This window comes from Benincasa hispida, chromosome 6 (genome assembly GCF_027475165.1).
Source record: "Benincasa hispida cultivar pf3 chromosome 6, pf3_genome.v1.1, whole genome shotgun sequence".
In the NCBI taxonomy this organism is placed as follows: domain Eukaryota; kingdom Viridiplantae; phylum Streptophyta; class Magnoliopsida; order Cucurbitales; family Cucurbitaceae; genus Benincasa; species Benincasa hispida.
In genome coordinates, this window is record NC_143483.1 from 33,732,488 (window position 1) to 33,759,670 (window position 27,183).

At 35.8% G+C, this 27,183-nt stretch overlaps 1 protein-coding gene across 2 annotated transcripts; it reads right to left on the reverse strand.

Annotated features, from left to right (window-relative positions):
• Positions 1 to 7,894: 7,894 nt before the first annotated feature.
• Positions 7,895 to 26,214, reverse strand: LOC120079641 (Protein kinase superfamily protein). Of its 2 annotated transcripts, none has more exons than XM_039033908.2 (6): positions 25,553 to 26,214; positions 18,663 to 18,961; positions 13,852 to 13,987; positions 9,424 to 9,560; positions 9,086 to 9,209; positions 7,895 to 8,748 (listed from the first exon to the last, which is right to left on the reverse strand). In XM_039033908.2, exons 1-6 carry the CDS (start codon positions 25,617 to 25,619, stop codon positions 8,372 to 8,374), a joined length of 1,140 nt encoding a protein of 379 aa, XP_038889836.1. In that variant the 5' UTR covers positions 25,620 to 26,214; the 3' UTR covers positions 7,895 to 8,371. The 2 variants fall into 2 exon arrangements, with proteins under 2 accessions (XP_038889836.1, XP_090170858.1); XM_090314732.1 differs by lacking the exon at positions 25,553 to 26,214 and adding an exon at positions 22,320 to 22,339.
• Between the last annotated feature and the right edge of the window lie 969 nt (positions 26,215 to 27,183).

Sequence of the window (27,183 nt, forward strand, 5' to 3'; positions counted from 1 at the left end):
TAACTTGATGGAATTAAACCCATAGATTGCAAATGGATCTACAAGAGGAAACTGGGTGTAGATGGAAAAGTGGAAACCTTTAAGGCTAGACTAGTAGCAAAAGGTTATACCCAGGTTGAGGGAGTGGATTATGAAGAAACTTTCTCACCTGTTGCTATGATTAAATCTATCCAGATTCTATTATCTATTGCCACATATTATGACTATGAGATATGGAAAATAGATGTTAAGACTGCCTTTTTGAATGGTAATCTTGACGAAACCATCTACATGACCCAGCCAGAGGGATTCATTGAATAAGGTCAAGAGCAAAAGACTTGCAAGCTTAATCAGTCCATTTATGGATTGAAACAAGCATCTCGATCTTGGAACATAAGATTTTATGTTGTAGTCAAATCTTATGATTTTGATCAAAATGTTGATGAACCTTGAGAAGGAAATCTAAAATAGAGATTTCCATGAGCGGAAGCAAGATCTTTCCAAGCCCATTGTGAAAGAATTAAATGCATTCACAAATATACAAAATAGTTATGCATCTTAGAACAAATTACAACATGCTTTAATAATCAAATACAAAAAAGAATGAGAGACATATCTTTGAAGAACACTTCTTCTATTAATCTCTCGCTCTCGTGATGAATTGGACAACAACATCTCGCTATCGTTCAGATCACCTAGCCAATCGTCTAGTAATCACAAACAACCTTCTCCTTGAACAAGCATTCTTCAACACCACAACTCGACAACCTTGGTATTCTCGAAGTGAATCTAGGAGGTGTGGGCTCTATGTGAATTTGGTAGAGGGATGGAGGAAGGAAACAATTGAACTACATGATCAAGAAAGTGGGAGAAGGTACTGTCTATCACATAAATTGTGAATGCTTGATCGTTTAGTAAACCTCGCTAGTATACAATCATTTAGGAAATCATGCTGGATCGTTTACATGATCGTTTAGTAAAGTTTTGCTCTCTATACGATGGATCGTTTACCCTTTCGTTTAGTAAGTGTCCCTCTACACGATCTTTTAGTCTCTCGCTTGAAGGCTATCGTGTAGTCTCTCGTGAGCTAAATGATTAGTAGTGCAACTAATGAAGCGATCTCTTACAAAATGAAAACACTTTTCATTTTATCCTTCAGTTATCCAAAATTGAAAATAACCTCCCACTTTCACAATTAATGGAGAAAATAACCAACCACAATTATCATATAATTGTTTAATTATAAATAAATATAATAACTAACTTATCATATTATATTTATAACCTATAGTTTTTGTATCACATCATATGTAATATTTAAACCATAGTTTTTTTCTCTTTTATTTTATGTAAATCATATTTATATCAATTCCTCCAATTAATGTATCTCATACATCATATCAATCATATCACATATAATTGAACCAATTTAATTATATCATATATAATCAAATTTCCTCTTGTTAATTTGAACACTTCAAACTAACCCAAAAACTGATTCACAACTTGAATCCATTGAGCTACCAAGGGGACCTTATGAACCTGTAGCTTGAAGCTCCAATGGTACGTGAATAGCTGACTAAACTCTTTAATCACGAAATCCACCATCCGTTAACTGTCGGGCACTTCACTAAAGACCGACAGCTGCACTCTTCTCACTACAGATATATTTATGTGTCCATTAGATATAACCAATCAATAATACGATAACCCTTCACATATCGCTCGTAAGTACAGTTGAGCCAATTTACTGTTTTGCTCCTATAGTTACATCTAATTCCTTAAGTACCACTGATTCCTCTAATGAACAATACATCATAGTCCTACTATGAGTGAACACCTCTCGGGCCATGAGAAAGTGTGTGGCGCCACATCGTTCAAGCCTCGGAATCAGCCCTTATGGGAGCAATCTATCTACTTACCCCGCTTCAGGGAAGGAGTGAATTCCATCTTGTATAGCTGAGTTCCTAGCTCCCCAATCAGACGAATCCCCAAAGTGGTAGATTTGAGTTGGCAATCTGGCCACTCGCACCCATTCAAATCAAAGGACCGCCCTCATAGGCAGAAGTTCCCAACTCACTCAGGATTAAGGTTATGTTACCTATGGCCATCCTAGTGAAATGAAAGTCTCTGTCATGAATGACGTTATATAACGAGACTAGACATTCCGTGGTCCGGTCTTATACATACTCCTTTGTATAGGACACCCCCGCTTGCATGTCTCCACATGAATGATCAGGATCAGGTCATCTGTAGCACTTTACAACACTTTTAACATCTACAAAGTGGGTCATATTCGTAGTGTCACCAGGATAAGGTTTCCCTCCTTTATCCATATACTATAGACCATTTAGGTTATCACTTAAGGCATGATCCACTTATATGTCTCCACATACATGCATAAGTTACAACGATAACCAGGGAACCTAGTTTATTGGTTTGTGGTTAATGTATATAAATATCTCATATTTCATAGACAACAGTGAAGAAAATATTTAATATTATTATATCACAAGCATTTGTTCATATAGGTATTTAAAAACTACAAGACCCTATGAGATTTATGGCATCAACCCCAACAATCTCCCACTTTTTCTAAAGCGAGTGGGTGTACAAGATAAAAATAAGTACAAAACAATAAACTAGGGCACTAAGGCCCAGTACAAAATCCCTCACTTGCCCTAGTCCAACCGCAGACGGTCCCGTAGACCAATGCTTTGTAGGTGACCATAAAAAACTGTAGTCGTGAGAGCCTTCATAAACGGGTCAGCAACGTTGTGCTCTGAAGCGATCTTCATGACTATCATGTCCCCTCGATGTACAATCTCGTGGATGAGATGATACTTCTGCTCTATATGTTTGCCGCACTTGTGAGTCCTAGTCTCCTTGGAGTTCGCCACAACACCACTATTATCACAATAAAGGGTGATGGGCCTAGACATGTCTGGAATAACTTCTAGATCAGTCAGGAACTTTCTTTGCCAAACGGCCTCCTTAGCAGCTTCACAAGCTGCTACATACTCAGCCTCTATCGTGGAGTCAGTGATGCACCCCTGCTTAGTGCTTCGTCATACTACAACCCCTCCGTTAAGAATGAACATTGATCCTGAAGTGGATTTCCGAAAATCCTTATCAGTTGAAAGTCAAAGTCCGTGTATTCAATAAGGATTAAATCCTTAGATCCATACACGATCATGTAGTCCCTCGTTATCCGAAGATACTTGAGGATGTTCTTTACGGTGGTCTAGTGACCCTGATCTCGATTAGACTGATATCTACTGACTATCCCCGCAACATAGCAGATGTCAGGTCTAGTACACAACATCGCATACATCAAACTGCCAACAGCGATGCATAGGGGACCCATCTCATCTCTTCAACCTATTGAGATGTCTTAGAACACTATTCCTTAGACAATGTAACTCCATGCCGAAAAGGCAGTAGATCCTTTTTGGAGTTCTGCATCGAATACTTGATCAACATCTTGTCAATGTAAGATGCCTGAGACAACACTAGCACTTTGTTCTTTCGATCCCGAAAGATCTGAATACCAAGAACAAACTAAGCCTCTCCCAAATCTTCATTTGAAATTGGGTCGCTAGCCAGTTCTTAACTGAAATCAATAAACCTACATCATTCCCAATGAGTAGGATATCGTCTACATACAACACTAGGAAAACTACTAAACTGTTAATGAATTTCTTGTAGACACAAGACTCATCAACATTTTGGTCAAAGACATAAGATTTGATTGCTGTATCAAACCTGATGTTCCAAGATCGAGACGTCTATTTCAGCCCATAAATGGACCAATTCAGTTTGCAAACTTTTTGTTCTTGACCTTGGGCTATGAATCACTTGGGCTGCACCATATAAATGGTCTCCTCAAGATTACGATTTAGAAAGGCAGTCTTAACATCCATTTACCATATCTCATAGTCATAATATGAGGCAATGGATAGGAGGATGTGGATAGACTTAAACATGGAAACAGGTGAGAAAGCCTCCTCATAGTTAATTCCCTCCACTTGAGTATAATTCTTTTCCACATGTCTAGCCTTGAAGGTTTGCACCTTCCCATCAGCACCCCATTTTATCTTGTAGATCCATTTACAACTTATAGGTTTTACCCCATCAGGTTTATCTACAAGATCCCATACTGAGTTGAAGTACATAAACTCCATCTCGAGATTCATAGCTTTGACCCATTCATCTCAGTCAACATCCTCAATTTCCTTCTGAGAAGACAACGGATCCTTAACCTCGCCATCGGCTACCATAGCCAGGATTTCTGTGAAACCCATATAGCAAACAGGTGGGTTCGCAACCCTCCCACTACGTCGAGGTTCCCTCAAATCTTAAGGTGGATTTGACTTACTAGATGAACTTCCATCAATAACTCTTATTGATGTAACAGGCCCTTCAACAACTCATGTTGAAGTTTCAGTATTTTCGTTGGAAAGTTCACGCAACACGAATCATATGATCCTTCTCCAGGAAGGTAGCGTTTGTCGACACAAACACCTTTTTTTTCCTTAGGATTATAAAAGTAACACCCTCATGTACCTTTGGGGTAGCCTACAAATAGGCATAACCTCGAATGTGGTTCCAGTTTCTTAAGATTAGCCTCAAGCACATGTGTTGGGCAACCTCATATGCGGAAGTGATGCAAACTAGCTTTACGCCTATTCCACAACTCCAAAGGTGTTCTGGAAACACTCTTGGAAGGAACACAGTTGAGGATATAAGCTGCAGTCTCCACTACAAAACCCCAAAACGAGTTCGGTAAGAAAGCATAACTCATAATCGACCGAACCATGTCCAACAGGGTTCTGTTTCTCCTCTCTGATACACCATTATGTTGAGGTGTACCCAATGCTGAGAGTTGGAAAACGATTCCATGTTCTATCATATAGTTTTGGAACTCATAATCCAAAGACTCTCCACCCCGATCTGATCGATGTATTTTAATCCGTTTATCCAGTGTATTTTCAACTTTAGCTTTGAACTCTTTGAACTTTTCAAAGGATTCTGACTTCCGTTGCATCAAATAAACATACCCATACCGAGAATAATCATCAGTAAAAGTGATGAAATACTTGTAGCTTCCCCTTGCTCGCACATTCATCAAACCACAAAGGTCTGAATGCACTAACTCTAGAGGCTCTTTGGCTCGATAACGTTTTCCAGTAAAAGGTCTTTTAGTTATCTTGCCTTTAAGGCATGACTCGCACATAGGTAAAGAATTTTCCTCTAACTCGCTTAGAAGTCCATTCTTCACCAACCTCTCAGTCCTATTAAGATTGATGTGCCCTAGTCGAAGGTGCTAAAGTTGGACATTTTCCTTAGGAGAAACCTTAAGTCGTTTATTTTGAGTTACAACAGTTTTAAACATCTCTATGTTATGGAGGAAATTTGTTGCTAACGACCTTAGCACATACAAATTATTTTCTAGTTTTGCTGAATAAATCTCAACGCCATCTTTCAGAATAAACACTTTATTCACCGAAAAGTTGAGAGTTTATTTACATTCAATCAGACACTTTACAGAAATTAAGTTTTGCTTTAACTCGGGAACAATATATACATCATTCAAAATGATAAATTTATTCTATAAAGTCAACTGGAGTCCTCCCATTGCTACAACTGAGACAATGTGCCCGGTGCCTACTCTCATTGTCATCTCACTAGCCTCAAGTTGTCACCAGGATCTAATCCCCTGAAAAGAAGAACAAACATGATTAGTGGCCCTGGAGTCAATAATCCAGGCAAAATCATCATTCTCCACTAAACAAGTTTCAAAAACTAATAAATCATATTTACCTTGTTTTGCCTTGGCCTTAGCCTTCTTCTTCTCCTTTAACCAACAAGGACAATTCCACTTCCAATGCCCATCCTGGTTTCAATGGAAACATTTTTCTTTTTCAACCGGCATTGGTCACCTACCCCGCTGTGCGACAGGTTGTGAGTTAGCAGGTACCTTCCCCTTCCCCTTACCACCCTTCTTCTTCTTCCACTTAGAAGTGTTAGAAGTAGAAGGTGCATACTTAGTCCCTGAGGTCGAACCTCGATGGAACTTATTTGAAGATGAAGCAACATTTTCCTCACCAACCTTCTTCTCCTTACTTTTCAGCAAGGATTGGAATGTTTGCAACTCGTTGAGGAGTGTTGTAAGGATATAGTCAACTTTGTTCAGCACAACATTGCTAACAAAGTGCAGGAAGCTATCTGGCAACGAGTATAGAATGATGCTAACCTGGCTACCCTTATCGATGTGTGACCCATTCATCTCTGCCACATTGAAGTGGACCATCATGTTCAGAATGTGTTCTCGAACATCTTCTAGCAAGCTACAATGAAGGGAGGAAACATTTTTCATAGTATCGTAGTACTAGAAATTTTCTCACTCCTATATAATTTGGTTATAAACTTTATTTCGAGGATGATGAATAATATTCTTTTGAGTCTATTTGAGTTTCCATCATGTTGTCTTCTCCATTTGGTCATTTTTCATCTTTTAGCTAATTTTGTGTGGCAATTAATAATCTCTCTCAAGCTGATTTTCTTTGTTTTTTCGTCCATATTCTTCATTCTCATTTTATTTAGGTATAGAGTTCAGCAAAATGTTTATTGTTATTCAGACCAATTTATTGTTACTTCTCAACCATGTTCAGATCATTATCCATCATCGTTCTATCATTTTAATTAATGAAATAATTGACCAAAAAAATTGTTCATTAAATACATACTTCACATATATTCACTCATACTTATAGATAATTAAGCAAAATAACTTCAAATGTAAGAGAGGAAATAAAGATAATCAAACTCAAATATTAGAATTTTTACATTTTTATTGTTTTGTTCTGTTTTCACAACATAACACGTTTGTTCTCATCCTTGCAGGTATCTTTAATGTGTATATATACCAAGTATATGCACTACACACATATAATTGCTTGTTTGCATTTATTAGTACAAGGAATATATTTAATACTATGATTAAAAATAAATAAATAAATAAATAAATACATACATACATATATATATATACATACATGATATTCTCATTATATTCTCAATAGTGAGATGGAGGGCATGTTGGAGGTAGGATGGGCAAAATTCTCTGTTCGTCTGTGGGACAATCTCCAGTTTGACGGAACCTCTTTAGGTCCCCGATAGAGAGGCAGAAGAGAAGAAAGGGAAAGAGTATTCAAAAGGAAGTGTTTCAATCTGATGCATTTATCTATATGGTGTATTCAAAATCTATGTCAAACAATTGATAACAGAATAATGATAAAGGTTTCAATATCAAAATGAAACGAACCAAACCCAAAAGTTCTATCCATCAAACTAAGATTTGAATTTAATATTTATGTTTAAATCGAGATCATCGAGTCTATTTAACTAACAATTAAATAGGACGTTTATACAATGGTTGCATTGGGCAGTATTTTTAGGGATAACAATCAAATGTCTAGCAACATTTTAAAAAAATTGCAAATATAACAAAATCTATCAGTGATAGTGATAGACTCTATCGTCAATGAACTCCTACTAACAATATGATCTATTGATAGACTCCTACCAATGTGTGGTCTATCACTAATAAATCTCGATCAATAGTCTATCACTGATAGATCCCATAGTAATGATATGGTCTATAACTAATAGATTTCGAAAGCAAATTATAAATTTTACTATATTTGTAAATTCTTTTGCATCGTACTATATCTACAAATACTTTGGACCTAATTGTTAGCAAACCGTCCCCATTTTACAAGCTAGGATAAAACTAGACATTATTCATTCACTATATATGTTATGATGCTTCACCTGCAAAACAAATACCATTACCCCAAAGAAAGCATAATGCATCCAAGCATGGCATTGACTTAAACCATAAACTCCACAATACCACAAAAGGTTATCTCATTTCTAAAACTGCGAAGTTCATAAGTACAAATCAACTGGCTCCACGAGATATACAAGCAGTGCGTACAGTGTTTGCTGATGTATAAAACAAAGAAAAAGAATAAAAACAGTACAGAAAGTGAACATATTACACCCATATATATATATGTGTGTGTGTGTATAAATATATATTGTGTATATCTGTATATAATATGTATATATGAATACTCTCCAGGCAATAGAATATCTAGCAAGAATATGTGCTCTTAGAAATTTAAGTAGAAAAAGTTTTGCACATTTTCGGCATCTGTTCAATCAACACGTAAAAGCAGTTCAGCTTTCAAAACATGCTGATTTTTCATGGGAAATCAAATCTGGGGACGGGCGACAGAGCTCGAGGTCCTTCCAGTGTCCACTTTGCTTGTTGTGTATCCCTGCCTGTTTCCATGCTTCCCTTCAGTTTTTTGTTATCCAGTTTCTATTGTGTATTGTCAGGTGTGTGCTGGTAGAGAATTTGACCGCCACTGACTCCACTAGGAAGCGTATTTTCCGTACTTTGAAAGCCCTCCAGCATTTCTACCACCTGGCTCATTAGGGGTCTGCCTTTTGGATTTTGGCTCAAACATTGATAAGTCAAATTGGCAACCTTCATTGCAGCTTTAGTTGAATATTGTCCTTCTAGTCTAGGATCCAATATCTTCAAAAGTTTCTTGTTGTGGTTCAAGAGTGGACGAGCCCACTCAACCAGGTTGTGCTCCCGACTTGGTCTGGTCTTGTCCATTACTCTCCTGCCAATAAGCATCTCAAGTAGAACCACCCCAAATCCATAGACATCACTTCGGGCAGTTAAATGTCCTGGTAATGTCAATACATGGACTAAATTCTCGGAAAGGGTAGCAACCTACTTAAGTTCATCCTTTGCATTCAAGAACTAATTAAAGAAGAGAATACATCTAGCAAACCACTCTTCATTTTTCTTTTCAATAAAATGAACTTGATAAAATAGAGGAAGTAATTTATTCATTTAGGTCTATTATTACCTTGCAACCATGACTGATTAGATAATTATGCAGTGACTAAACTACTCCAATTCAACAAATACATGCAAACATTCTTGTTCTATTTACCATACCAAAAGAAAAAAAGACTTCAGGCAATGCACTTTTTCTGTATTAGGTACCTACAAACTCACCCGTCATTACATATTCAGGAGCGGCATATCCATATGTACCCATCACTCTTGTTGACACATGAGTTTGATCTCCCATAGGTCCTTCTTTGGCAAGGCCAAAATCTGAAAGCTTCGCATTGAAGTCCTGATAAAGATTACTCGAAATTCAGCAAAAGAAATTAAAAGAACTGAGTAAACACAAATTCTTCTTCGTACATCTCTAGTACCGACTCACCTAGAAAGTTGAATTGGATGTCAAACTTTTGCATTGCTAATTTATAGCAGAAAAACTTAACTATTGTCCCTATAGAAGAATAACGTCTGACAAATAAAACAAAATGATAGGGAAAGAAACTAACTGCATCAAGCAAGATATTCGATGACTTGAAATCACGATATATGATAGGTGTTTCAGCACCATGAAGAAACGCAAGTCCCTTTGCAACATCTAATGCAATTTTAATTCTTCTCGCCCAACTCAGCGAACTACCCACTCCTAACACCGTAGGAAAAAACAATTAGGGAAATGAGAATTAATCAATATGCATGTTTCACAAAATGAAGGGCATCTAGCAATCTGCAAAGCTATTTATTTTAATTGAAACACGTAAAGGCCATAGTCAAAAGCACATGCTCCACACTTCCTAAATCCATTCAACTAACTGTTAAATCACATCATCTCCTCTAAATTTTAGGGGAAAAGAACAGTTGTCAACTACAGGCTGTTGTTAACATCATGAACCAAAGGTGAAGATATTTTGAAGCCTTAAAGCATATTAAAATTTTTTTAAAGTTTATGAATTAAGTAGATACGATTCCAAAAATCTATGGAGATAATGTAATTCAAACAAAAAACCACGAAAATGCATGGAAATTATTTGAACCACTTGATAAAATTTTAACGATCGCTCAATAAGATCTAAAACATCCTTTTCAACACTTGCATGCATAAACATAAGATTGTACAGATATATAATGTCACTAAAAAGCTACAAGATAATTAAACTGAATTAATAAAAAATAACTATTAAACAGAGAAAGAGACTTAAAATCATAACAATTATTATTAAACAGAAAAAGATGTTGGAATTACAAACTATAAGTGCCCATTTTGAAGGCATTTGGGGCAACGACTGGATTTGTTAAATAAGAGGAGCGGAAATTGTCTCGTCATGAGACTCACAACTTAAGGAGTTAGTAAGAAATAAAATTGACATTTGTTAGTCATGGGCCCATGACTTCTTCGGGCTAAACATCGAGTGGAGTTAACAATTCAACTCCCTCTAGTTCTAACTTCTTAAGCCACACACCTCATTTATTGCCTAAAATAGTATGGGTAAGTCATAATTCATCTAACAAATTTTGGTGGATGGGTATTTAAATTCTTCGAATAAAATATTTCACATAGTCATAATTGTGTCAGCAAATAAGAAAATGATGCTCCAAAGTATACATATGCCGTTGAAAAATAAAGTGAAAAGATGTGTCCTGCATGGAACATTTAGTAAGGTTTGGAAGTAAATATTTCAACATTTAGAACATTTGGGGCTGCATTGGTGGATTCTCTGTAAGACTGCAACATAGGACCTAAATTTTCCTCTAGACCTGTTTTTGCATGGTCCATTTGAGATTTTTCAGCTATTCAATTTTTGTCAAGCTAGGAACATGGTATGCAGCTTTATGGTGGAGGAGATCCTACGGCATCGATAATCTAGGACAGACTTTTCGTCATACTTGAAGCAAAGCCTTTCTCGTTTATCCACAATTCTGTTAGGAACCAAGGTAGTATGGGATGCCTTTGTCCCACCCTGGTTAGAATAGAATGACTAATGTGGTACTTAAGTGGCTTGGCTCTCTCACCTCAATAGTCAGCTTTTGGGGTGTGGTTCTCCAAGGTGCTTAAGTACCTAACAATGGTATCAAAGCCGGTTGTCAATGTTCCGGAGTGGAACCGGTGGAGAGTTCTGACCGGATGTGGCCGAGTGAAGTATCGCCGGAGTAGCCACCGAACGTTGGCTTTATGGGGATGGGATATTGTTAGGAACTAAGGTAGTATGGGATGCCTTTGTCCCACATTGGTTAGAATGGGATGACTAATGTGATACTTAAGTGGCTTGGTGCTCCCACCCCAATAGCTAGCTTTTGGGATGTGGTTCTCCAAGGTTCTTAAGTCCCTAACAAATTCGCTCCCTGATAGCCTTTGAATTGGAAAATTTTCCTTGCTCTGTTTATATATTTTTTTTTTTTGCCATTTGTTTTCCCATCTCCTATCCAACCAATTTGGGCTGATGGTAAAGGTTCAAACCAACCCACTACCTACCCAGAGCTGTCATTATTTGGAGAGAAGGCAACTTCCTTCTTTTCTTTTTTTTTTTTATAGAAACAACTGTTTTTGTTGAGAAAAAAATGAAAGAATACAAAGTTGCACAAAAAAAACTGAACCCACAAAACCCCTTAGAAAAAGTACTTCCAACCCAGAAGAATATTTCCTAGTGAATAATTACAAAAAGACTTCAAGACCAAAGCCCAAAGGGAGATGTAAAACCTCACAAGAGACCAAACCTCACTAGGGTCTCTCTTCACACTACGAAACACTCTATTGTTTCTCTCCTCAAAGATCCCACAAAATCACACACACCCCAACATCCCAAAAAAAACGGCCTTGCTCTTTGAAAGGTTGATAGAGGAGGAACTCCCTCTAACGAGCAAGCGCAAAATCGAACTCTTGAAAGAAGTCATTCCACACAAATCTAGCAAACTCACACTCCCAGAGAAGGTGATCAAGGCTTTTCTCCGCCTTCCGATAAAGGATACGATACCAAGGGCCCATTAGCGAAGGCATATTTCTCAGAAGCCTATCTGTAGTGTTTACACGCCCAAGCAAAACTTGCCAAGAGAAGAACGTGACTTTCTTTGGTTTCCTCTATATCACATCAAAGACCGACTCAATAGCAGGAGAGGGATCTAATAAAAATCTAAAGAAAGACCTACAAGAGAAGCCCTCCGGAGGGAAAGGACTCCACACCCAAACATCCTTCCTTCCAAGCCTAAAGTCAACTCTCAATCAATCAAGGTAAGAAGAGAGGCCACCTCCATCGTCCCCTATTGGCCAAAGACCGACGGAACCCAAAGGAGAAAGAGACCGAACTCCCCGACCAAACCAAAACCCTAAACTCCTTTCTTATTATAGCCCAGATTGATTTTCTGTTCCAATCATTCAGACGTATTCATTATTTCAAACAGTCCACTGGTTTTTAACACTTAAAGCTCAGTCCAAATTTCCTCTTTAAGCCTATTAACATACTCTCCAAAACAAAAAATGTTTCCTATCTCCTCCCAGAATACCCTAATCCATCTAACCCCCACGAAGTCTATAAACCCTAACCCAATTGATTATGTGAGAACTTGAACAAAATAGCCAAAGAGAAAGCCCCTCTAGCCACTTGTAAGTATGATAACCAACAAGAATCTTGGAATGATAAACCAAAATGAAAATTAACCAAAAGTAGTACTGATTTAAAGAAGACAATTACCAATTTCCCACGCACTTTACAAATACTATTAATGTTCCTAACAATATTCCTCCTGCTTCCATACTAATACTCATGTAAGTATTCTCTCTTTTTTGTTTTTGTCAATAGGAGGACATTTTGTAAACTCCTGAATTCTTGTATTTGAAAAATGTTTCATATTTCATTTGGGTAAATGAAATGCTTGGGCATCAGAAAGAAAAAGGAAGAAAAGCAAGACAAAAAAAAAGGCAAAATATACAAAATGGTCCCTGATCTTTTGGGTAGTTCATTAATTTGGTCCATAATCTAAAATGCTCAATTTTACCCTGGTGTAAAAAAAAAATAAATAAAATAAAAGGAAGTATAAACAAAAAGTGATGCCACTTGACACATGAACTCCAACATGCCTATCAGAAAAATCCAACCTGCACCTCATTGAAATTAGGGGCTATTTAGGAAGCTGGAATGTAATCAGCATTACTGGGAATCTGAAGAATGTTGGGATGCGTGAGAATCAAGGGCGGAACGGAAATGAAATCGTGAAGCGTGAAAATGGTGGAAAAGAGGGTTGGGTTGAAACTTGTGGAAATGGAACAAGTTTGGTATTACAAATCGGGCCCAAAACGATCAATCCAAATATAGATTATGGATTACATTACATTACAAATTCATTCCATTACAGTCTCCCAAATAACCCCATAATTTCTTTCAAAGGGCATGCTTATGTCCAAATATGTTGTTGAAACAATAATTTAATCACATCAACTTTTTTGTTGACAATTTCTTTTAAATAACCTAACAGTGAATTTTGGATGCATTTAGAGTAAAATGGAGAACTTTTAAAGATCAGGGACCAAACTAAGAATTCTAGGGACTATTTTCTCAGTAGGCATTGTCCAAATGTTTGAAGTCCTGCCATGGACCTACTTCAACTTAGGTAATGAGTTCCTAACTTAACGCTAATAATGAATTTAGAATCTCCCAGGAGGCTTCCAATGGAAAGAACAACTAATTGTTTCAGCATTTGGTCATTGATAAGCACATTGAAGTTCACCAATATAGCTCCTTGCCATATTGGAAAGTAAAAAAATAAAAACAATAGCACAATATAAAATGACACAGTGGACACAAAGCGGTTAATTAAGTACCTAACTTGACCCAATTCGTGCTCTTCATACAACAGCATTAGTGATAAAAATTATAGCACTTAAAAAATCCAGAACCATAATGATTAGGTATAGTTAAGGCCTATTTCATTCATAGACCAAAACTTACTGCGGAAAAGGTGTTTCTCCAAGCTCCCACCAGCCATATATTCATACACCAACATCCTGTGCTCATCCTCACAGCAATAACCAATTAGCTTCACAAGATTAGGGTGACTAAGCTGCCCCAGAGAGTTAACTTCTGCCTGGTTTACAAGGGTTACAAGTCAGAATAATATTATTTCTACCAAACAATAGATCATTTCAAATTAGTAAATCATTTACTGATATTGTTTAAATAGCTCACCAATGCACTAAATAAGAACATTATAGAGAAGAAAATGGGAAATCATATACATTATGATCAGTGATCAGTGATGTCAGATGTATAATCAGTGTGTATAAATTATATACATAGTAATCATTATAAAATGGGACCTTAACTAATTCATAACTTGTTCTCTATAAGTGATGTGCATTTGCATATACTTTGTATGAAAATATGAAACCAACACATAAATTCAGGAATTGTCCTTGGTTGGCATTATATGCTTTGCTAACTTGGTAACTTCACATAAAAACCATGAAGCTCGTTAAAAGGAAGATTGAGACTCTTCGCCAATACTTGATGCAGCTTTCAGAAATCTATTCCAAATTCTATGGACAGTTCGATATTAATTCTCTTGATTCAATTTGATGTATTAGTTCTTTACTGAGTTCATAAGTTCATCATTTCTCATGAGTTGTGGTTACTTTGTATTTCTTTTTTAGTTCTTTTTCACTCTGATAGAACCCAAATATGTTGAACTATAAAAGAGAATAGAAATACAAGATAAACCAAGTGTTTGAGGTACTTGGACCCTCCCAATTTTGAGAATACTCTCAAGCACTACTACATTTCACCATATATTGCCTATCTGCCTCGTTCCCCACTCACTGTTTTTAGAACTTGCCTAACAAACTCCTAAACTAAGTACTAATATGCTCTTAATACTTTAAATATTTACCAATAGCATTCTAATTACCCACCCCTAAAACACACCTTCCCCTCAAGGTGTGGTTACACGAAAGAAATTTCTCAAAACTGGGAAATGATTAAAAAAAAAAAAAAAAAACAGCCTTCTTCATTTTTAACCCATGTAAATCAGCCCATACCCAATAGTACTACAACCACCTTTTGTTAAAAAAGTTTATAGTCATCCACTTCCTAAAGACAATCTTTCTAGTTATGATTTTGATGATGATTCAGATATTAGTGTAAGCAGTAAGGAGATTATGGACTCTCTAACCTAAGAAGATTTTGTTGTGGAGGATTCGACGATTTAGGGCATGTTTTGTTCGCAATCCGGATTCTGTTTTATGTTTTTAGATTTATTGAATTCAGCGAATATCTGTTTGACAGACAACCCAAATTCTATTTCTGAAAACTGTTTTCTGATTCTGTGATTCAAACGGTGCAAATTCTGAAAACAATATTTTTATGTTTTCTTGAAACGCAAAGTTATATTAAATAAAGATAAAAACATTTAGAAATATAGTATGTCATGTTATAAAACAAATTCAATTTTTTTTCAAATTAAAATATTTATAGTGTAAATAAATTAAATTAGGTTAAATTCCAAGTTTGGTCCCTATGGTTTGAATAAAGTTAAAAGTTAGTCACAAATTTAGAATTTAGTTCATATGATAAATTCATATATAGTCCCTATGGTTTGTTAAATCCTCTTAAATAGTCCCTGCCAGATGGACTATTTATTATGAAGCTTTTATCAAACCATAGGGGGTAAATTCTAATTATAAACCATAAGACCTAAATTTTTACTTACTCTAAGGGACCAAATTTTCAATTTTTCTTATAAATTATATAATATTACCAACAAAAATTATACAATTTTTTTAACATAAAACATGTTAATAAATAAATTAATAACAATTTATTGTCAACTAATATTCCATGGGTAACTACAACTAGTTCACAATTGTTTAAGTTAGAATCCAATTTCTGAATTCTGCTACCAAACTAGGGTTGGCAACGAGGTCGGGGCGGGCGGGGCCGGGTGGGGGGTGGGTGGGTGCGATTCCCCGTCCCCATCCCCACCAATTGAAGGTGGGGATGAGGACGGGGATTCCCTGCCGAGCACACATCCACGGTTTTTTTTTTTTTTGTAATATATATAATTATATAAATATTTGTAAAATTAATATATATTTATAGGGTATATATATAATTATATATTATATATTTTTATTTGTAAAATTAATATATATATAATAAAAAAAAGGGGTCGGGGGTCAAGGACGGGGACGGGGATGGGGCGGGGATACCCTCCCTATCTCCGACCGAGGACCTGGTTATAATCCCTGATTTGACCCATATCCCCGATCAAACCGTCAGGACGAGGATCCAACCTTGCGAGAATTTTTGCCAACCCTGTACCAAACACATATCTGAAAACATGAAATACAACTCTATTTTTATTTAATCCCTTATTTTCTTTAGAATTCAAAGACATAGTTGTACAACCTATAGAACAAATCTTGTTCAAGTAAGGTCATATTTAATCCCTTGTTTTTAGATTTCTGTTTTCAGATTCTCTACCAAATAGACCCTTACTTTGCAAATGGTTTTGATACCTTGTTTCAGAATGGTAAAAATATTCAAGTAGAATCGTCACCCGTAATTCCTGCCACATTCTCTACTTTGATTGAAAAATATGTGGTTGTAGATGAAATCGATTCTACCTCATTCTCCTTTAGTTAAACAAATATACCTCAACAAATTCATAGAAATCCACCCAACAAACAGCCTACCAACCCACTTTCTTCTAGATTCATCTCCACGTTGATATGTATGATTAGGGTTTTCTTTTCTTTCTTTTTTTTTCTTCTTACTTGACTGCGACCCAACTCCCCCATGGCCACCATCTCCCAAAATTTCCAGCAGCGTCTCTCCACCAATTCATTCATCTCTCGCAATGGTCTCCACCAATTTTTTTATTCCCATCCCCCTGCCATCTCTTCCATACCCTTGTGCCAACGCTTTTTCCAAGTGTTCATCTCCCACCTTCAAAGCGGTGATCACCAGTGATCTCAACCATCAGCCCCTTTTCATTCCCTTTGTCCCTTTTTTGCGTCCTCTGTTGGTGCCTCCCTCAGATTTCCATCTTCAGCACCAACCATTGATGATTTCTCATTGGAAATTCCACTCTCAACTCTTCCTTCTTTAGTGTTGAATACTCCACAATACGATGTTTAACCAGGTATGACTCACCATTCAAGTCTTTCCCTTCCTTGCCTTTGAAGGTTGGAAACCCTATCCCAATCACACGTCACATAAAGGAACAATGTGAGTAATAGGTTGGTTACTTCATCACTACTTTCAGTGTATTTCTTCCCAACCTCTAATGATTCAGCCATATAGAAAAGATGTCGCCAAACAAGAGGCATTGAGACGAGACAGGAGAATCTTTCAAAAAAAAAATCTCTCCCACTTGTGATAATGTAATCCTCAGGCCATTCCAATTTTATCCACGAAATCAGCCTCCACATTTTCCTTCACCATTCTATCTTTGCTGATATCAACTCCTCAATACGTTCTCTAATCTCTTTGAAACTATGTTTTCTTATATTTAGAACAGAATAGAGAACTTTTTTCACTTGAATCTAGGAATATGTTCTATAATTTCTTTGAAACGATGTTTTCCTGTATTTAGAAGGGAATAGAGAAAGCTCTTCCTACTTGAATCTGGGAAAAAATCGATAATCAAAATTAGACGCTCCATCCCTTCTCATATATTAGCATCAAACTCCATGGCCAGAATCAAATAGCTCTGATATTGATTTAGCCTAATAGATAAAAAGGAGAGAAATCTTCAATAATAAAGAATCTTTATTATCAATAAAAAGTTGCCAATACAAGAAAACAATCCCTCTATTTATAGAAAATTGAAAAGAAAACTAATCCTAATTGTAAACCTAATAAGCTAAGGAAACTAATCCTTATCCTAATCAATCAAGGAAACTAATCTTAATTTTAATCAATTAAAGATTTAACCAAGATACCCTAATTTACTCTAATCCTACTACATCATATACCAAATTGATAGAACCCGAATATATTAAACTATAAAAGAGAACAGAAATACAAGATAAACCAAGTCTACGAAGTACTTGGACCCTCCAATCTTGAGAGTACTCTCAAACCTGATTCACTCCACAAAATATAGCCTATCTTCCTCCTCCTCCACTCACTATACTTGTAACCAAACTTCCCTAACAAACTCCTTGATTAATTGTTAATATGTCCTTAATACTCTAATTATTTACCAATCGCATTTGTATCATTAGTTTCTGCCTATTTATTCTTAAAAAATCCTTAGTCTTTGCCTATCTCTCACCCCTTTTGGAGTTCGTACCCTTTGAGCAATAGTCACTCTTTTCATACTTTCAATGAAATTTTTGTATCTGGTTAAAAAAGAAAAAGATAAAAAAAAAAAAAAACATGAAAGTTTAGCCTGCAACGTTAAGTTCATAATCCTGCAAATGAATAGCAACACTGCGCATTTTTTCTGTGAATTATTCAAACTTCTAACGAAATATTTTGCTATTGTTGAAAGAAATTATTATCATAACACAACACCGTCAAAAAATTGTATACAACTCAAGTTCAGGAAAGTATATGTTAAAAGAAAATTGGGGATTATTACTAAATTAGTTTATTCCTAATTATTATTTCCTTTATAGTATTTTCCTTTCTTGTATTTTTCTTTATTGGTTTATTGATGGCTATTTATTCACCTTGTAAAAGGTTGATTATGTATCCTGATTTATTCAATAATATACAAATTTAACAATATATAAGCTAGCAGAAAAGAACCATACCAGCCATTCCCTGTCACCTTGAAAACCTTCACGATTTAGCTCCTTAATGGCAACCTGCATCATCTTAAAACCAGGTCTTACGTTTTCATCAATAAATCCTTTGTATACAACTCCAAAACCACCCTCTCCAAGAATTAGATCTGGCCGAAAATTCTTTGTGCTCAACTTCATCTCCTCATATGCAAAAATTTCAACGTCCCTATAAGCAGGGGTTTCACGGAGAACATCAATATGCTTATTAACCATGCAATGTCCACTTGTGGTTCCCTCTGGTCTAGAAGGAGATTCATGAGCCATCTCTGATAATATATATGAAAAAAACACTGTGAGCCAAAAATTTCAGTAAGGTAAATATGTTTTTTTGAAAGACAAGCAAAGCTTTTTATCAATAACGTGAAAAGTTATGTATGGTTTCACAATTTGATCCCACCATTCACCTTACCCTTTCTAAATAACATGCACCACCCACCATAGAGCATTACAAGATACTTCCTAAGACAAAGGTATCATAAACCCAAGAGTAGTCACAAGAAAGCTTCCCATCCCAACAAGAATTAATACCAAACGACAAATAATTCCTAAAATTTTTTGGGAAGAACACACCAAGAAGCCATTAATGTTTAATCATCTCAAAATTTTCTTCCCACAAGGATTGTTTGTCATCAAAGAGACTCTAATTGTTTTTTCCAGAGGGCTGCAAAGAAAAATAAGGACGTTGCTTTTTGCAATAAAATTGAATATCCAAGCAATCTTGTAACCTTGAAATAAAGACTCCCACATTTTCCTGCTATGGAAACAATGAAAAGGAAAACGATTGACTCTCTTTCAATTATACTGCTACAAACTTGGGCTAACATAATAGTCGAGTAAAAGCATCCTTTCTTAAGGCTTTCAGCTGAATTTAATCCTTCACAATAATGGCTATCCACCAATATATTGAGTTTTCAGGGTTTACTTTCCACAGGATTAATACAAAAGTCTTTTGCAATGGAGAATTGCCTCTTATTTTCTTGTCTTTTCCTAAAATTCTAGGGCACACAAATATGATAGAAATGATATTAGGGTATTATTGGAGTATTAAAGGTATATTAGTAATTAGCTAGGGAGTTTGTTATACTTGTTGGTTATAAATAGAGGGGGTGGGGAATGGAGAAGATAGACAATATTTTGGTGAGTGAATTAGGGCTTGAGTGTGATCTCAAGATCGGGAGAGTCCAAGTACCTCAAATAACTTAGTTTATCTTGTAGTTCCATTACCGTTTATATCTCAGTATATTTAGGTTCTATCAAGATACTTCTCCAACTCCAAGGTTACAGTGTTGGTGTATCATGTTAAGGATATGCCTGGATATATATCTACAATACATTGATATTTATCTATGATGCAATTTCAACTAGGACGTGATTAGGAATGAGGTAAGGAATAGATAAATCTTGGATGCAGTTGGCGCACGGTTCAAATATCCTTTTCACAGTTTGCCAAATTTAATCATGAGAAAGGCAATTACTTAAAATTAAACACATTTGAGCATCAACACTCCAAAACCACATCACCAACTCCCACCCTAAATCATAATTCCATCCCTCTAGTGAAAACCCTTTGAGCACTATAAATCAATTAAATAATAGAACTAATGAATAAAAATCATATCCCATGTTAGAATCCTAATCTTTAAAAAGTTGACCAATCTGATTATCTCGTCCAATTGTTAGCATCTCTATGCTCCATTTGTCCTAATAATTTTCTTCTTTTCTTTAAGCTAAGAAATAGATGATGTGTTAGAGAAAATGAAAGAAACAAACTAGAGGTTAGGGTTAGAGAAAAAACCCCCTCCCAACGAACATTCCAATCATTAAGCATCATGACAAGGTTGTAGTTACGAAATAACTTCTTGTGGTCTGTGTATTATACACCATCACAAAAAGAATTCATCAAATCCATCTTATCCGCAAAAATCTCTTTGGGGTGTTTGGCTCACCAACATGAGTTGAGTTGGTATAATATACCAACTCATTGTTTGGCCCACCAACTTCAAATGTTGGTGGAGTTGAGTTGGTATATTTTACCAACTCACCCCAACTCTCCCTTCTTCCTATGTTTTCAATGGCTCCACCCATCAGCCACTGTCACACTCCGAGAACTAACTCCGGACTCCGACAACCACCTCCAATGATAACTTTGATGACCAACTCTAGGCTCCGACAACCACCTTTGATGACAATTCCGGTGACAAAATCCAAACTCCAACAACAACCTCCGATGACAGCTCTGGCAACCAACTCCGAGCTCCGACAATCTTCGCGCGACCAACTCTGACAACCAATTCTGGCCTCCGAAAACCACCTTCTGTGACCCAATTCCGACGACTACCTTCACGCTACCAACTCCGACGACCAATTGGCTCTAATAACAAACTCCGATGATCAACTCTGACAACCACCTTCGTAGGCTTCGACCACCACCTCCGACTACAAACTCTAATGAAAATCACCTTCGATGATCACCTTTGAACGAGCAACTCCGACGACCAACTCAAGGCTTTGACAACCACCTTCGACGACAAACTCCAATAACCAACTCTAATACCACCTTCTTGCAACTAACTTCAGGCTCCGACAGTCACCTCCGACTACAATCTCCAAAGAAAATCATCTTCGATGTTCAACTTCGACAACCACTTTCGCCCGACCAACTCCGAGATACAAAATCCACCTCCGATGACAAACTTCGACAACCAACTCCAATACACCTTCATGTGACCAACTTCAGGCTTCGACAACCACCTCCTACTACAAACTCCAGCAAAAATCAACTTTGAAACCACTTCCAACTACTATAAGACTGATGGCTGTTAAAGTATGTCGTAGGGTTGTCGATTATATAAAAAATATTATTTTGTCTACATTAAATGCAATATTTATACATAATGAATTCACATATCAAATTAGCGTTAAGAATATTTAAACGAAAAGTATGTATGTAATTCAAAAGTATGTAACATATAACAAAAAAAAAACCATAAAATATAATTATTTTTCTTTGAACATTTTTGAGCAAGAATTAGTGAAAAATAGAGATTTATTCTCTATGATTCTCCAAATTTAAAGGAATTGAAAGTGAAATTGTTGAAAAAAATGTGGTGACATTCTATTGGCTATTACGATAATGGGGGAGATTTTTAATTAAAAAAAATCATGACTTAGTAAAAATATAGAACTAACAATAGGAAAAAGAAGAAAAAGAAGATGATGATAATGAAATTCATGGAGAAAAATTGGCTAGAATCAAAAGTTTTGGTTTCGCTTTAGTTTCTCATTTTATTTAACCATATTTCTATAATAAAAGTAATGGGTTACTTATTGTTCCTTGCCCAAAAAAGAAAGAAAGAAACAAAGAAAAGTTTTAAAAATTAAAAAAAAAAAATTGCAATCCATATTTTATTCAAACAAAGATGGGTAGAATTATTGAATAAAAAAGTTTCAAAACAAAAATAGTAATCATAAAAGCATATTATTTAGAGTTCAAAAACTGAATCAGATACCCAGACATATGAACTCAACTCTACACCCCACACAGACATATGAACTCAGACCAAATAACTCCAGACATATGAACTCCACAAATATATGAACTCTACAGACATATGAACTTCATACATCTTATCTTAACTCAGTGCCTCAAACAGCCCCTTTGATTTATCTCTTTCCAAATAAGCCAAAGAAGAGCTCGCCCTGCAAGATTCTACAAGATCTAAGCTTTTGCTTTTTAACATCATGCCACCAAGAACTGAAAAGCCAAAGATTCACCCGTAAAAGGAGGGAAAATCAAATCCAGACAAAAGAAATTACTAAGCCCACTAAGTGAAAGAACAATGGAGGAAGTCAGGAAGATGTGGTCAAGATAATTACAGAAACAGCAGACTGAGGGTGATAAAGTCCAGTGACGAAACTTCCCTCCAATTAATCAACAGTATTCAGACTCCTATAAAGAATAGGACAAATAAAGAGCTTGACTTTCTAACAAATCTTGAATGTCCAGATGTAACTCACAAGAGACTTCTCAACTTGGCTTTCGGATTAATAAGGTGGATAAACGCTAACAAGCAATTTAGTTCTAAATTCCAAGTGATTTTGTCTTGGCTAGTTCCAATCTGAACCACATCCAGTTTTTCAGCAGAGATAGCCCATTTAGCCACCTCTCTGTCAAACAATCTTCTTTTAACCTCTAAATTCAAAACCTGAAGCTCACACACAACACATTCTGCTATAAAAGCCACCTTTTTGAAAATCGGCATAAATTCAGGAATTGCAGAGAGAAAGGGACCACCTTAGCCAGGCATCCTCACAAAAACAAATACACTGGCCATTACTACTTTGAACTTCAAAAAACAAGAATAAAATCAAATTAAATTTTAAATTTTAAAATGAATAAAACCATTCCTTTTTTGTCTATGTCAACTCAGGTCTACATCCAGCCAGTTTGTTAGGCCATCCACGAAGCTCAACCCCATAAATAGTTGCAACCACAATCCTCCAAAGCATTTTTTCCTCTTGGGTAAATCCAAAGCCATTTTAAAATGAGGTTGCTGTTCCTTTGCTTGAGAGAATCCACCCCTAGCCCCCCATGTTGAGTGAGGGAGATCCAATTCCATTTTACCAGGTGATTGGCTGTATTAGCAACATTTGTGCACACAATTTTTTGAGAATCATGTTTTGAGTTCTTCCAAGTCTTTACTTGGTTGGAAGTCCCTGGGAAGCTTGGTACCAATTACCAATGAGTACATTCAGAGAAATTTTTCTTAACTTCAATGGTATAACTATGTCAAAAAGGCATGAGGGATTTTGACCGCCCTTGTATCCACTGCATTTCCATTTTGTAGAACAAATCCTAAACGAGTCTTGATGTTTCTTGGAACTGCATTCAAATTGAGTATCTATTTAAATCAAAGAAAATAGCTACATCCAAATCATGATAGTTTCGATGATACTGGACACCTAATGTTAGATACAACCCTTGATAGATTGTACAATTGTTATCAGACACACATTATACAATAGACACCAACAGTTCAACAACTGGGCCTTCCAATTATAGGATTGGGTATTCATGATTCTCTATAACTTGGGAACACAATGGCATAGACAAAAGAATACTAAGGAAAATTATAGGATGAGGATTAGGTATTCCCTCTTATCTCACTCAGGAACACAATGGCATCGGAAAATAGTACTGCAAAAAAATTATAGGATTAGGTATTCATTGTTCTTTTTCACTCGGGAATACATTGGCATAGGGAAAAAAACCAAAAGGAAAAATACATGAAACCTAATGAGAAACATTTGGTTTTTTCTAAAAATGTATAGCATAGACTGTAGAGTTGTAGGATAGGCATATTTGATTTTTGAAATGAGAAATCAATATTTTTTTTGTAAGAAACATCCATTCAAAGTTTCATTGATGGTATGAAATTACAAAACCACAACATGTGCCGTGAGGCATAATGTTATTCCATTGCGATACAAGAGAAGTAAGATTGTAATCACAAATATATATATATATAAATTATATACACACACATATATACACACACACACACATGTGTGTGTGTGAGAATTACACCAGGAGAGAGATATATACAAAAGATGATAAATAAATAAAATTGTGTGAAATCCGATTCCCTATCTTCAAATATGCTATGCTTCTGCTCGATCCAAATGAGCCAAAGGTAGGCTTATTTGGTACTGATTTTTTAGAAATATGCTTATTAGGTTTTGGACCTTTTGTTTAATTTTTAAAAATATGCTTAGAAAGAAAATGAGAGAGTGACAGCAAACCAACTGAACCTAGTCAGTTGGTTACTTAATATCGGTGGATTTGGTTACATTAAAAAACATACAGACAAACAATAAGAAAAGAATGAAAGAATACACTAAGGTCAATTTTAGTCCATTCAATCATTTTTTGTTGGTATTTTAGAATGCTTCTGTTTTAGTTGGTTCATTCGATTATGCAAGCAGTTGGCTCAAATTGGTTTTAGGTTTTATCAAATTAGCTTTTTAGTCATTCTTCACTATCCTTAATCTATGTCAATTTCAGTCAATAATTGAGTTGAACCGACCCATCACTAGAAATAGATTATTAACATCCATATAAGATCGTTCAACTCTTCTTTTGAAGAATTAATTGCAACTTTCAAAATTAAAAGGAACAAAAGAAAATTCAAGCATAGGACCATTAATCATGTTTAAAACATATCAAATCTATTTAACTATATACATATTTCTTTTCATAAATCTGTCTTTGACTTGGGCCATGTCTAAGTAATGTCCTAGCTTTTGGAAGGAAAAGAAAAAAGACATGTTCTAGCATCTATTCATGTCCTATATGTGTATTCATTTCTATACTTCTTAGGCAGATATATTGCATGGAAGAGAAACATTCTTTGACTGCCAAGATGACGACCATCATTGAACATTAAGATTCAAAGGGAACAGAGAAATTTTCCATATGAAGATTGTGACATCATTTAAATCCAAATAAGATTCATTTCAATAATTTGCTAAGAGTTTCGGTCACGTCGATGTTTACAACATCCAATAATAACTGGAGACATTTACAATCTTTGATTTAGTCCTATTCCATTGGTCTCGGTTTTAGGCTGAGCATTTTCCTCTGTTGGTGAATGTGTCATAATGTGAAAGTTACAACAAAAAGCAACTACAGAAAAATCATTTGTTCAATAGAACCAACACCGTCCAGAATGTCTTCAAAGTTCAGAGTAATGTCCATTTAATGAAGAAATCAGAATATACATGTCAATCAACCCGCAAACAGAACACAATCAAATGAAACGAAAACTCATAGGAACATCATAATTCATAAGCAGTACCTGAATTCCTTCTAGACGGACCCTTCAATCCGTCACCCCTTGCCTCACCGCTCAAACAAATCCCCATGGGAACTCAACCTGAAACCGGCATCACTTTCTAACCCCATAATCATTGGCAAAACAAAACAACACGAGCAATTGCCATTCCTGAACACGAACAACCCACTTCTACAAATCGTCAAACCTCCTTAAAAACTGATGATCGTTTAGGATAGGGACCAAATTCAATGTTGGTCCCCCAAAATACGAAATGGGTAGTAGGATATTGAGTGGATTTCGCCGGATTCCGATCGAGTTCTCGGAAACAGAAAAATGGACAGTAGTAAGACGATCGGCTCTAGAAAAGAAACCTGGAGGAATATACAAAATACAGATATGGAGGAGAAAAGTTAGATACAAGGAGAACGATCCAAGAAAGCACAGAGAAAGATAGCATGCCCTTTTATTTCGCATTACGACCGTAGAAGGCGCAAAACCAAATGCAAAAGTTCTGTTTTTATTCTTTTCTTTCTTCTTTTTCAGTTTGGTTTGAAATTATTCAAAGCTTGAGAAAGTTAAGTTCTATGTTTATCAAGAGTTTGCTTATTTTAGAGAATCAAATTTATATTTGCAATCTTTGGTTTGTAAGAATTTGGTAGGATCTTTTTTTTTGTTACAACATTAGTCGTTAAGATTGCATGTGTTAACTATGTTAACATATCTTTAAGATCTCTCTCATTTAGTTGTGATGTTAATTTATACATGCAAACCTCTTAAACTCGAACGTTACATGTCTACTAGTTTTCGCGATAAATGTTTTTACATTCAAAGTTTAAATTGGTATAATTGTTGATTTAGCTAAAGTTTAGGGGTGTAAATTGACATTTTTCTTATAGATTAAGTTTCAAATTTTATTGATCGCTCATGTTGTTGAACTTGAAAGAAATATATATCATGATGTAATATACGGATTAGAAAAAAATGAGACCAACATGAGCATAACTCAACTGATCTAAATTTGTACTATCAACTTCAAGAAATGAAGTTCGATCCTCCACTCCTATATATATTATAAAAAAAGTATCCATAATATTGTGGTTGAAAATTTGAATATTTACTTAACTAAGTATGAAGACCAACCAATAGGGTCGGCCATCAAGTCATAAGTTTATTTGGCCAAGTATGGAGACTCATGGTCATCAAGCAATAATGCCTAAGTACCGAAGTCGAACCCATAGAAACAACCATAGAGCTTTAGGAGGTCAACTCTATGAAAACAAGGATTATGTCTAAGTGTTTGCTAGTAAAATAAATCCCCTGGTTTACAGCGGTTAGTAACGACTTGATTAATCACTTGAAGAATTAATTAGCAAATAACATTTACGAACCTATTTCTATATAATCAAGAGGGCTCATGACATTTGAGGTGCACCAAAATATACCATCAACTTTCCACTCTCTAGCTCTCTAAATAATTATTGACTTGATCGTCGAAGTGTCGGTGACCAAGCACTACACCAGTGCGAGTTTTTTCTTTATTGGACAAGACATTCGCTCAATTCCTCCCAAAATTACAAATTCACAGTTAATACCAATTTTCGATATCAACACATCAAAAAAATCTAGAAAAAGATGCGATGAGCCATGTTCAA